Here is a 12,012-nt window from a genome sequence, read left to right on the forward strand (position 1 = left end):
TTGTTCATTTTTATTTTCCTGACCGTCAAACGAAGCTCATTAGTCGATCGCTAACCAGTAAGATTAGAATGGCTTTTTAAAAAAAAAAATGTATACAGGGGTATAGCTTTATATGCGCGAATAGCAGCGTAAACAGTGAGGATTCAATCGTCGCATCATGCACCTGCAGCGCTTCTGTGAAAGGAGAAAACAGAAATTAAGTCTATAAAAGGAATCAAATAAATAGGATCACACAAAATATATAATAGGCTATAATATAATTAACATTAACAAAAGGGGGAAAAAACACTGTGCAACAAGTATAGGCTACGCTCGTTTTTGTGACACTCTTAATTAATTTTATTTCTTTTCTTTATTTAATCCATCTGATCGCACAGGCACCTCACGCACACACAAACAACATTAGTTCTACCGTTGCCTGACATTTCAGCCATTCATCATCAAACTAAAATGCAGTCAACCAAACATAAAAGTTACACTGTTTATTTTAAAGGGGTCATATGATGCGATTTCAATTTTTCCTTTCTCTTTGGAGTGTTACAAGCTCTTGGTGCATAAAGAAGATGAGTAAAGTTGCAAAGACTGAAGTCTCAAATCCAAAGAGATATTCTTTATAAAAGTCAGCTACGCCTACCTAAAATGGCTCGTTCTAACACAGCATACCTACGTCACAGCATACCTACGTCACGATGTGGGAAGATTTGCATAACACCGCGCAAATGTTCACGCAAAGAAAGAAGGCGTAACTTTTATTCTTGCTGTTGCCGCAGCTGCCATGTTGTGGAGTCGCTGTGTCTTTCGTTGTGAAATTAAAACTACTTTGTTTGGCCTTCCAAAAGAGGACACAACTAGAAATCAGTGGTTAAGTTGTATTTACAACACTGTTCCAGAACACTTCAACCCAAATATTCAGATGTGTGCAGCACATTTTATGGAGAATGAATGAGGACTGTTTCCTGAACCAGTAGCCTAATGCGTCTGTGGCACAAAGGCTGTTTCTATAAAGTTGGGCAGTTCCAACGCTGCAAGGACAGTCTGGCGCTTCTGACTCACAGCCTGTAAGTACTTTTTTTTTTTTTTATTTGCCAATGACCCTAACCCGAACAACCAGTTCACCAAATCAAACTGAATCTTTTGAAACGGTTCACGTCTCCAGTATGCACTAATCCACAAATTACTTAAGTTATTCGGTTTATAAACGTGCCGGACACTCCCTCTGACGCGAAATAAAACAATATTAACTATTTAGTTACTCCTTTACATTGACTGAACTGCTAAAAGAGAACCGATGATGGGATGTGCACGAGCAGAGCAGCTGGACAGAGTCTCGTCCTGCTGGGAGACGGCATCACAGTATGTTAAGGGGCGTAACAATTCCATCACGTGCTTGAGGCATTCGGCCAATCACAACGTACTGGATAGCTGAGAGAATCAGAGCACACCTATCTTTTTTAGAACGATGAGCTTTGTAAAAATCTACGTGTTTCAGAAAGGTGGGGCATAGGAGAAACAATAATGTACAGTATGTGGAAAATGTGTTTTTTGAACCTTAAACTGCATAAACACATTTCATTACACCAAATACACAACATAATGTTCTTTAGCAACATCATACGTACGACCCCTTTAAATAGTCCATGTGACATAAGTGGTTCATCTGTAATTTTACGAAGCTACGAAAATATGTGATACTGACCAGGGAGAGAAGAAATCGTTGAATAAAGTTTATATTTTTGTTAAAATACATAAAATTAAGGTTGAACCCCTGATGTCACATGGACTATTATAACGAAGTCCTTACTATCTTTCTGGGCCTTGAACATGTCTCAACTCAACTCAACTTTTATTTATAAAACATTTTCAAATCCATAAATAATAAATAATACTAAAATTCATGCAAACATAAAATAACAACAAGACATAACATCAAGAAAAACATGCAGCCAATCCCTCACAATTCTCAGACCTAAGCAAACGCCGAAAGCTTTTTTTTTTTTTTTTTATATAAAAAAATGTCAGTTGCTTTGCTGTCTATGCAGGGTCTGAGAGCTCTCGGATTTCATCAAAAATATATTAATTTGTGTTCCAAAGATGAAATTTTTTGGGTGAACTATCCCTTTAAAGGGGTCAGATGATGCTTTTTTAAAGATCATTATTTTGTGTATTTGGTGTAACAGAATATGTTGACATGCTTTAATGTTAAAAAAAACACATTATTTTTCAAATACTGTACATTATTGTAGGTCCTCTATGCCCCGCCTCTCTCAAACGCTTCGTTTTCTACAAAGTCCCTCCTTCCGACAAGCACAGTCTGCTCTGATTGGCCAGCTGACCCAGTGCATTGTGATTGGCCGAACACCACAAGCACTCGTCGGAAATGTAACGCCCCTTACCATAATCGCGAGCTTCATCTTTCAAAATAAATGTAAAGACAGCCCGAAAGGGGAACAGAGTCTCGTGACAGACACAGTGATGAAGCTGGTATGTGTTTGCAGTACACAAGCCACGGTTAAGACAGCTGACTCCACTTTGATGTGATCCCTCTCTCTCTCGCGCGCTCTCTCTCTCTCTCTCTCTCTCTCTCTCTCTCTCTCTCTCTCTCTCTCACTTGCGCACACATACACACGATGCTCAAAACTCCGCATTTGAACAGTCAATAGCAAATTCTTAAATACTTAACTTTGATAAAGAATATCTCTTTGGTTTTGAGACTTTAGTCTTTGCAACTTCAGGGATCTTATCTATGCACAATCAGCTTGTAACACTCCAAAGAGAAAGGAAAACTTGAAATCGCATCATATGACCCCTTTAATTGCTTGTATTTACAGTTCAGCGGGCATGGATTGTTATTTTGAATAATTATATTATTGAATTCAATTTTTGTTGTTATTTTTTTTTAATTAATCATACAAAATTGACACAATAAATTGACAGGCCTAGTGTTTCCTCTCTATTTATTTTAAATGTATTTGTTTATCCAGCCTCTTCTCTTTCTGTAATTTCATGGAAATGTCTGGCACCTGTTTTACAGGCACTTTAGTGAGTTCTTGTGGAGCCATTATTTCTGTAAGTACCAGATCGAGGTGCTGACCAGTGGTTCTGTGTTCCTGGCGGACATCCTGTTTTGCGAGTCAGCCCTCTTCTACTTCTCTGAGGTGAGGGCACTCACTTCAGCCTCTGTTTAAAAGGAAATTACAGCATTAATACAATTTTAAATATGGTTGTACAGTACATTTACAGCTTAGCTTGTATAACCCACATTTTCCTGTAGATTATCTTTCTTATATGCACTTTTAATTATATAAGTATAGATGTTGAATTATATGTAATGTTCTTTACTTTTTAAATGTGCTTTAAAATGGGATTTAAGTGTTTTATGAGTCCAGATATTATGTGTCCTGTTAGAACACACTTTCAAGTTGAATGTTGAATTTATGCATAGAGCTATATAAGCACATGAAATATGCTGAGCTCGACAGTCTGCCCAAAACCTGTTTCTAAATGGCAGAATGCACCAAAAGTGCAAGTGTGCGTATAAATTGATGGATTTCTGATCCAAGTACATTTGAAGTGCCAAGGGATTATAAAGTAGGATTGAAACCTAATTCAAAGTGTGTGTGTTTGTGTGTGTGTGTGTCAATATAGTACATGGAGAAAGAGGATGCAATGAATGTGCTGCAGTTCTGGCTGGCTGCAGAAAACTTTCAAGATCAGTTGGCTGCCAAGAAAGGCCAGTACGACGGACAGGAAGCCCAGAATGATGCCATGATTCTCTATGACAAGTATGTCCTATTTGAAGTCAAGTGTAATCTTTGTTTTGGCACATTATTTCAGTCTACTATTAGGGATGGATCAGGATGGGCAACTAAACAGCTAGTCATCCAATTATCACCCCCCTCCCTTGATTAACTCATTCAGAAATTAAGTTGTGAAGTTTTTTTTTTTAAGTGGTGTTGCTATAAATATATTGGATTAATAGACTTCTGTCGACCTCTGAAAATTAAATTTTTTGCTTTTTTATTCGTTTTTTTTCTTCAGTAAATATTGTTATACTAGAATTACCCTGCTGGGTTTTTTTTCCTACGCTAACATTCAAATGGAGTTGGTCTCTTATGCTCACCAAGGATGCATTTGTGTGATCAAAAACAGTTATATTGTGAAATATCATTACAACTTTTTTTAGTTTAATGTGCAGTACGTTTAACATTTTAAAATGTAATTTATTCCTATTATGTCAAAGCTGAATTTTCAGCAGCCATTACTCCAATCTTAGTGTCACATGATCCTTCAGAAATCTTTCTAATATGCTGATTTGCTGCCCAAGAAGCATGCCTTATTGTGGAAGAAAAAAAAAACAAAGCAAAAAAAAAAAATTCCAGCTTCTAAATATTTTTGGCGTAACATTTCTTTTCAGGATGCTTTAATGAATAAAAACTTGAAAAGAACAGCATTTGTTTAAAATAGTACTCTTTTGTAACATCTTTTGTAACATTTATAAATGTTTTTACTGACACTTTCAATCAATTTAATGCATCCTTGTTGAAAATCTTACTGACGCCAGACTTAAACATGTCTGTTTGGTTTATGGTGGACATGACTCTAAATCAGCATTTTATACAGAGCTTCCTTGTTGCTAACTAGTCAACCCATAGGCCTGTTGATTTTGACACTATGCAATTATGCACATGCCTCTCTAGTGTTTAAGATGTGGCAACAGCATAACCATTACTTTTGGTAGACAGAAGACATGACAGTTCATGTGATCTGCTTAGGTATTTTTCACTCCAAGCCACAAATCCGTTGGGTTTTGGTGACTCTGTACGGATGGAGATTGAATCCAATATCTGTCGAGAAGGCGGACCTCTCCCAGACTGCTTCAACACTCCACTAAGACAGGCCTGGACCACCATGGAGAAGGTGGGTTATGTTGCCACAACACTTTTCTATAAGAGTGTACAAAAAATTATGAAGGTGGAAGCTTGGTATTAGGAAGAAAAATGCTTTTGAAGTTTTTTTGTTTTCTCAATCTCAGGTTTACATGCCAGGCTTTCTGTCAAGCAACCTTTACTATAAGTATTTGAGCGACCTTATCAACTCCGTACGGGTGGACGAGTTTACTGGAGGAAATGCCAACACTCCGAGCCAGGGCTGGACCCCAGAGGTCGACCGCAACTCAAGCGTCACAGACGGGTCACAAGCCCAGGTGATTGACTGGATTGATGGTCTCCCCTAAAGCTACATCGCACTTGCTTTTCATAATAATACAAGGATTCTTCAAGAATATGGTTGCAAGTATGGCTAACTTAGTTCTGATCTTCAGTTGCAGCAAGGTACTAAAAAAGCGGCAGTCAAGATTCTGAAGAACTTCGATGAGGCGATAACGGTGGACATCGCCAGTCTGGACCCTGAGTCTCTCTACCAGAGACCATATGCTGGGTGAGTCAGGGTTTGAAACCTTCATGCTACACTTCCTTCCCATCATTGGACCTCAGATTGGTACAACATAAACAACAAAAAGGATTGTTCAAGGCCATTACTACAATAAACATTCGTTGATCATGGATATGTTTTTAGGCCTTGCAAAGTTGAACACTTTATACATCAAGGTTTTTCTCACTGGCTGACATAGATGAAAGTGAAAATACCTCCTTTTTCGGGCACATAAAAAGTCAGCTAAAATATTCTGTAAACATTTTTTTTGTGGTCCGCCTGGGCCAGCAGAAAAAGATTCTTATTGTTGAAGCCTGGTATTATGCACAAAACACTGGATTCAGATCCAGATTCAGCTTTTCTTGCTTTCATCTCAGAAGAATGACCTTTGGGAAGGTGAATGAGCTGGGCCAGTTCATCAGAGAGGCTGAGCCAGAGCCAGATGTGAAGAAATCCAAGGGTAGGACACACACACACACACACACACACACACACACACACATATGCATTTACTCTTGAGAACTTTTCACTGACACACTCTTGCACATGTTTTGTATTGTGCGAGTTGGCTCTTAGTTATGACTTATGCTGAAGTGCTCTTGATGTCTTCAGTTTGAGAGCAGAGAGTGTGTTGCCATGGCGATAAGTAGCCGGTGATGTGTTGAAAAGCAGGATTCACTGCACTGTCCAGCTCACTCGCTCTTACTTTATTTCCTTTCTATCAGGTTCCATGTTTTCTCAAGCAATGAAGAAATGGGTGCAAGGAAACTCGGATGAGGTGTGCACCTGCTTATTTCATTCAAATTACATGTGTCATCTTTTCGAATGTATTTTTATTAAGTGGAAATGGATTTAAGCTGGTTATAGTTCATGATATGTACTGTCTTTGTTTTTGGTGTGCCAGGCACAAGAAGAGATGGCATGGAAGATTGCAAAAATGATCGTCAATGAGGTCATGCAGCAGGGACACCAGGGAAGCCCTGAAGTGAAGGCAACAAAAGTACATCTTATTTTATCTTTGCATTTATAAAGATTTGTTTCTTGAACTTCACCTAAAAATTTTAATTCTGTAATTTATTCAAGTCGTTCCAAAAACCCAGACTTCCCTTCTTCTGTGGAAAACAAAGGCACTTCCTTAGAATTTGTACGGCTCTCTTTTTTGTAGCAGTGCACCAAAATTTGGTTTTACCAAATTACCAAATTGTTTGAATTTAGCAGAAAACCAAAAATGTACTTTCAGTTATTAATTTTTTGGGTTATATTTGGCCGATTGCATAATTCAACCCGTGTTATGTTCTCAGGTAACAAATGAAATCAGTTGTAGTAAAGTTCTTCGACAATGAGTCGCCTCTCAATATTTCCTTTTATATATAGTTGTAAATATTTCCACACTGCTGACATCGTGTGTATCTGTTATATCTTATCCACATTATGTATATGAAATGGTCCAAATGCATCATCAGGGAAGTGCTAATTAAATCACTGTTTTGATCAATGCTTTTGGTTCTCCAAAACACTTATGGCCAAAACTGAATATTTGTTATATTTATTTATTTATTTTTATTTATTTACGTTTGAGCCGAATATTTTTGGTAGTTTAAAGTTGAATGCATTACTATTTTTCACACAATAAAGGTTAGTGTGGACGGATGCTTTCAAGCAATAAAAAAAGACAAATTACAAAAGGCACAATCGCCAAAAAAAATTATTTTTAGAAGTAGACCATACAAATCTTTTGAAGACATGCAATAGCTTTGTGTGAGGAACAGCTCTACAGTGGAATTCATGTTAATTATAGTGAGTCAAGAAGTGCGTGACATTTTGTTTATTACACTTTAAAGAATTTTAAGATAAACATGAGATGTTAAAATGGTTAACCTTGAGTCACTATTTCATGTCCACGTAATTATTGATGTGGACATGAAAAGCTGTGTAAGAAGTGGTATGACTGTACAACACATTATCCCTTTGATTTTAGTCATGTTTGAACTTATTTTAGCCATGCAATAAATGGGATAATATACATCCTATCAGTTGTTATCGCCTGGCTGGGTTTATTTTGCAAAAACCAGTTGTTAGTACATGATCCCTTACTTAATTTACTTAGTGGATGCCTCAGCAAACCACAGTAAGGCAAGTTTAAATATGCTGAAATGTGTCGTTTTTCTTATATGAAAAAAGCAGTCTCGTGATTCCGCTGAACATCTCCGTTTATAGATGGAGGTTTGGAAGAAGTTGAGGGTGAGAAAACTAGGACAGAATTTTATTATTGGGTGAATTAACACTTTTGGTGTCTATTGTGTAGCGGCATTGGGATTAGTAGTCAATTTCAACTTATTTTAGAAGGAAGTTGTGCAGAATCTGACCTGTTCTGTCTTCATCAGCTATGACCCTCTCGTTAAAGTGTGGAAGCAGCTCCTACCCTCCCTCCTGTCGCTCTCTGCATAATGACTGGAGAAGCAAACCACCTGAAGGCGAACACAGAGCTGAACTGCATTAACATATCAGTGAGGACTTTGAAAGAGGCATTCCATGACTTCCTGCATGTGTTTGTGTGTGAGAGCGGGAGTGTTTAGATATGCACACTAATAGCCAAAATATGTTTTCCGTATGATCCACCCCATCATTTCTAGCACTCGGAAGGAATTCTGTTTATTATTTGAAGAGGAGTTAAATGAGTTTAACTACAGGCGTGAATAAACCCGTAAACAAACCAGCGAGAGCTGTCGTACAGCAGACGAACAGAACTAAATTTCAGAACAAGACAGAATGAACACTGACACAAACATTTCAAAACATACCTGCTGTTGCGTTTAGCTGTTACCATGTCGGCCAACAGGAAGTGCACAGGAATCTGAAAGGGAACTACAAAGTGGCTGTGACTCAAATATTTCCTTCCTCATCTTAATTCTTATCTCTCACACTTCTCTTTTATCTTTCTTTTTCATTCGCTTTTTTTTAAAGAGTGGCTATGTAGTGCTTAGACCTTTTTTTAGTACAAATAAACAGAAAAACAGAAATGCATAAATACCCAAGGTGGCTATGTACAGTTTTATTTACAGATTTACGGTATGCCATAGTGGATGTAAGTCAGCCAGTGCCAGAGACTGTTCTGTCCCTCTCTCGTGGAGCTAAAGTCACTGATGTTACAGTTCAAACTGGAATAGGAACTAATGAACTCGGGCCTGGAAAATGTTCCCTGACTGCAGAACTCCCTCTAGAACCCTGTCCAGATCTGATTCTAGACTGTAGAGATATACAAACTGAACTGCTAGGGCAGTGTTTATCCCCGTTCTGTATAAATGTGGATTCCTGGTTTACCGCCATATATTAATGTTAGTTCTTTTTATGGTGATTGTCTTTTTTTTTTTGTATGATATGTCAAACTCTGTCCAAGCAAATCTCAATGATGACTGTTCCTTTTGAAACTTCTACTTGGACAAGAAGTTATTGCTTTGGACCTCATTGAGATGTGGACGAGAAACAGGAAAAAGACTTTTGGTACTATGTACCACTAATATGTTTTCTGATATATATGTGTACTTAATCTATAATATATTTAAATGTGTTTGATTTAAATACATATATTGTTGAAACGTCTCTTGACACAGGCTTTGTCTTTTGTTTTTGTTCATGGGTTTGATTGAACAAAGCGTTTTACAGTTACCTGTGTTGAAACCTGTGTGAAAATTATTGATTTGCACTTTGAAATTGGATTTGTGTTAACGTATTGAGCATAACTCAAATAAAATGAATTCGAAGAAAATAAGAATCCTATAAAACAAAAAAAGAAGATGTTATTAAAATTAAAAAAACTTTCAAAAAAGTCACTTTTCTTTTTTGCTTTCACATTTGAAGTTGTGTGGGCGGGTCTCCGAGATAAAGGTTCTCATTGGCTAGTTAGTTTTGGAGTGACATTAACAATTTTCTCATTTGTTTGTAGTATGCACGTTTTTAAAATATACTTTCCCATTCAATTATTAAAATTATTAATGAATCTTTCAGTCTTAACTTTTTAAGTATTTTAAAGCATTTGAAAGAAATTGCATTCACCTTGCATTTTGCTCACAAAAGCATTGAAATATATTATACAAATAATATATTGAAATATATTATACATTGATTGAAATATAACTTTTCCTTCCATCTCAATTTTTTTTTACATCACTGTCTCCCTTTAGGTGGTTTCTAGTCAGTGAAATACGTTGAGCATAACTAGAAAAATATATATATTACAGAAATTTCCATGATGCTTGTACTCTGTGATGCTCAATATTTGTTTCCTTTCTCATACAGGTGCATCTCAATAAATTAGAATGTCGTGGAAAAGTTCATTTTATTTCAGTAATTCAACTCAAATTGTGAAACTCGTGTATTAAATAAATTCAGTGCACACAGACTGAAGTAGTTTAAGTCTTTGGTTCTTTTAATTGTGATGATTTTGGCTCACATTTAACAAAAACCCACCAATTCACTATCTCAACAAATTAGAATATGGTGACATGCCAATCAGCTAATCAACTCAAAACACCTGCAAAGGTTTCCTGAGCCTTCAAAATGGTCTCTCAGTTGTGTTCACTAGGCTACACAATCATGGGGAAGACTGCTGATCAGACAGTTGTCCAGAAGACAATCATTGACACCCTTCACAAGGAGCCACAAACATTGTGAAAAGTCCACGGCACGGCAAATCACCAGCAGAGGGCAGTGTAAGACACGCTACGCTTTCACACTTTTTGAAAATACAGCAGTATGCTAAAACGAAATAAAACTATAAATAATACCGCGTTTGATTGTTGTTTACGTTCTTATACATTTGGGTTGCTGAATTATACTTGTTCATCCTATATTTAATGTGCTTTTATCGGTGTGTATGTTGCTGAACGAAACGCAGGGCATGAAAACTATAATGATGGCATGAGTTTATTACACGATTGAGGTTTAAAAAAAAAAAAAGCTATGTGTGATTCAGATTTTCATGAATCAAAAACTCGTTTGAACACCTTCGCAGCGACGGTGACGCCCACATACATGTGACTGAGGCAGGCGTGCAGCGCAGTAAGTTTGAGCTCGCGAGCTGCGACTCAGAGCTGAAGATGATGATGATGATGATGATGATGATGGTGGTGGTATGTGGGCTGTGAGTAACGCGAACAGAGCGGATTCAGATCTTACTTCATAGCGAGCACCTGCTGGTGGCAGTTCTGAGAGCTTGAGCTCTGGGTGTGACGGTTGTCTTTTGTCCTCCACCTGCTTTCCTCTCAGATGAATTAACTGGAATATCCTCTCTATTGAACTGGATCGAGCTGGAATTACGTTTAACGTTAATTGAAAAGTTAGGCGTGCTTATGCTCCGCAGTTCACTGGTGCATCTGTGTGTCAGCGGCACTCTCAGCGCATCGGAAACTCATGTGTTTCTGTGATTATTGGTGCTCGTCTAATGTCACCCAGTGAGTGAGCGCGCTCCAGATGCACTCGCTGTTTGATCGGAATTGGAAAGGGCTGGGAATCGATCTGTCTCCGGTCTCGCCGCCCCACGTTGCCGTGAGGATGTTCAGCTGTGTCGGGTGTTTTTGGGTGCTCCTGTCCTCCGCCCTGGTCGCGATTTGCAGTTTCAGTTTCATCTCGCCCGCATGGATAGTGAAGGATCATCTGAAAAACAAGGACTCCGTGAGTTTTGGGCTGCTGTGGCACTGCTCCGAGTCTCTGGATCATATGTACAGATGTTACACCTTTGGCGGGCTGGGCAAATTTCAAGAGATTCCTTCAAGCTCTTGGCAGGTAGGCTGGATGTGGATATCTATGGTAAACGTGCACTTACACATAAAGGTATGAAATGTGTTCGCTATAAAAATTGAGGATACCGCAACTTTTGAATAAAACGTAGCCTGACCTGCTGAATTATTACAGCATCAGTCTTGTATGGCTCCTGCACAAGCCACATAGAGGAACTGTTCTGTCCTAGGCTTTGATTTTAAAGAGCATTGTTTTGTTTAAACATTTTTGTTTTGTTTTAAAGAATCGATTGAAACAGATGAAAAGTGTATTGTTTTTCATTTTTTTATACTTATTACTTGTTATATCTAAATTTTGAAAAGTTGAAATGTTCGATTTTGATCTTGTTCTCCATTCAGACATTTTAAATTCCCCTTTATATAGTAAACTCTTAAAAAGTGTTAACATCAAGGAAATGCAATGTTGCATTTCTAAACTAAGCGATCTTGATTCCCCCCCCCCCCCATTTACAGCATCAGTCTTGTATGGCTCCTGCACAAGCCACATAGAGGAACTTTTCTGTCCTAGGCTTTGATTTTAAAGAGCATTGTTTTGTTTAAACATTTTTGTTTTGTTTTAAAGAATCGATTGAAACAGATGAAAAGTGTATTGTTTTTCTTTTTTTTATATACTTATTACTTGTTATATCTAAATTTTGAAAAGTTGAAATGTTCGATTTTGATCTTGTTCTCCATTCAGACATTTTAAATTCCCCTTTATATAGTAAACTCTTAAAAAGTGTTAACATCAAGGAAATGCAATGTTGCATTTCTAAACTAAGCGATCTTGATTCCCCCCCCCCCCCCT

At 37.6% G+C, this 12,012-nt stretch overlaps 2 protein-coding genes across 5 annotated transcripts in view; both read left to right on the forward strand.

Moving 5' to 3' along the window:
• The window catches only part of akap10 (A kinase (PRKA) anchor protein 10), a 37,038-nt gene extending 27,813 nt beyond the window's left edge, over positions 1–9,225 (forward strand). Inside the window, exons 7-16 of one of the 4 annotated variants that reach the window (XM_016285891.1) lie at positions 3,032–3,155; positions 3,646–3,782; positions 4,773–4,917; positions 5,033–5,203; positions 5,321–5,436; positions 5,808–5,890; positions 6,156–6,208; positions 6,335–6,430; positions 7,648–7,671; positions 7,815–9,225. In XM_016285891.1, the coding sequence (XP_016141377.1) occupies positions 3,032–3,155; positions 3,646–3,782; positions 4,773–4,917; positions 5,033–5,203; positions 5,321–5,436; positions 5,808–5,890; positions 6,156–6,208; positions 6,335–6,430; positions 7,648–7,671; positions 7,815–7,820 (955 nt within the window). In that variant the 3' untranslated portion in view covers positions 7,821–9,225. Of the gene's footprint in view, positions 1–3,031; positions 3,156–3,645; positions 3,783–4,772; positions 4,918–5,032; positions 5,204–5,320; positions 5,437–5,807; positions 5,891–6,155; positions 6,209–6,334; positions 6,431–7,611; positions 7,672–7,814 lie in introns of those variants that run through there. The other 3 variants (XM_016285893.1, XM_016285889.1, XM_016285890.1) reach the window with 3 other exon arrangements.
• A 1,125-nt stretch (positions 9,226–10,350) lies between these two features.
• LOC107595527 (transmembrane protein 211-like) overlaps positions 10,351–12,012 on the forward strand; it is a 45,601-nt gene continuing 43,939 nt past the window's right edge. Inside the window, exon 1 of the mRNA XM_016285951.1 lies at positions 10,351–11,211. Within this exon, the coding sequence (XP_016141437.1) occupies positions 10,900–11,211 (312 nt within the window). The 5' untranslated portion in view covers positions 10,351–10,899. The remainder of the gene's footprint in view (positions 11,212–12,012) is intronic.

This window comes from Sinocyclocheilus grahami, unplaced genomic scaffold (assembly GCF_001515645.1).
Source record: "Sinocyclocheilus grahami isolate Dianchi unplaced genomic scaffold, SAMN03320097.WGS_v1.1 scaffold203.1, whole genome shotgun sequence".
In the NCBI taxonomy this organism is placed as follows: Eukaryota; Metazoa; Chordata; class Actinopteri; order Cypriniformes; family Cyprinidae; genus Sinocyclocheilus; species Sinocyclocheilus grahami.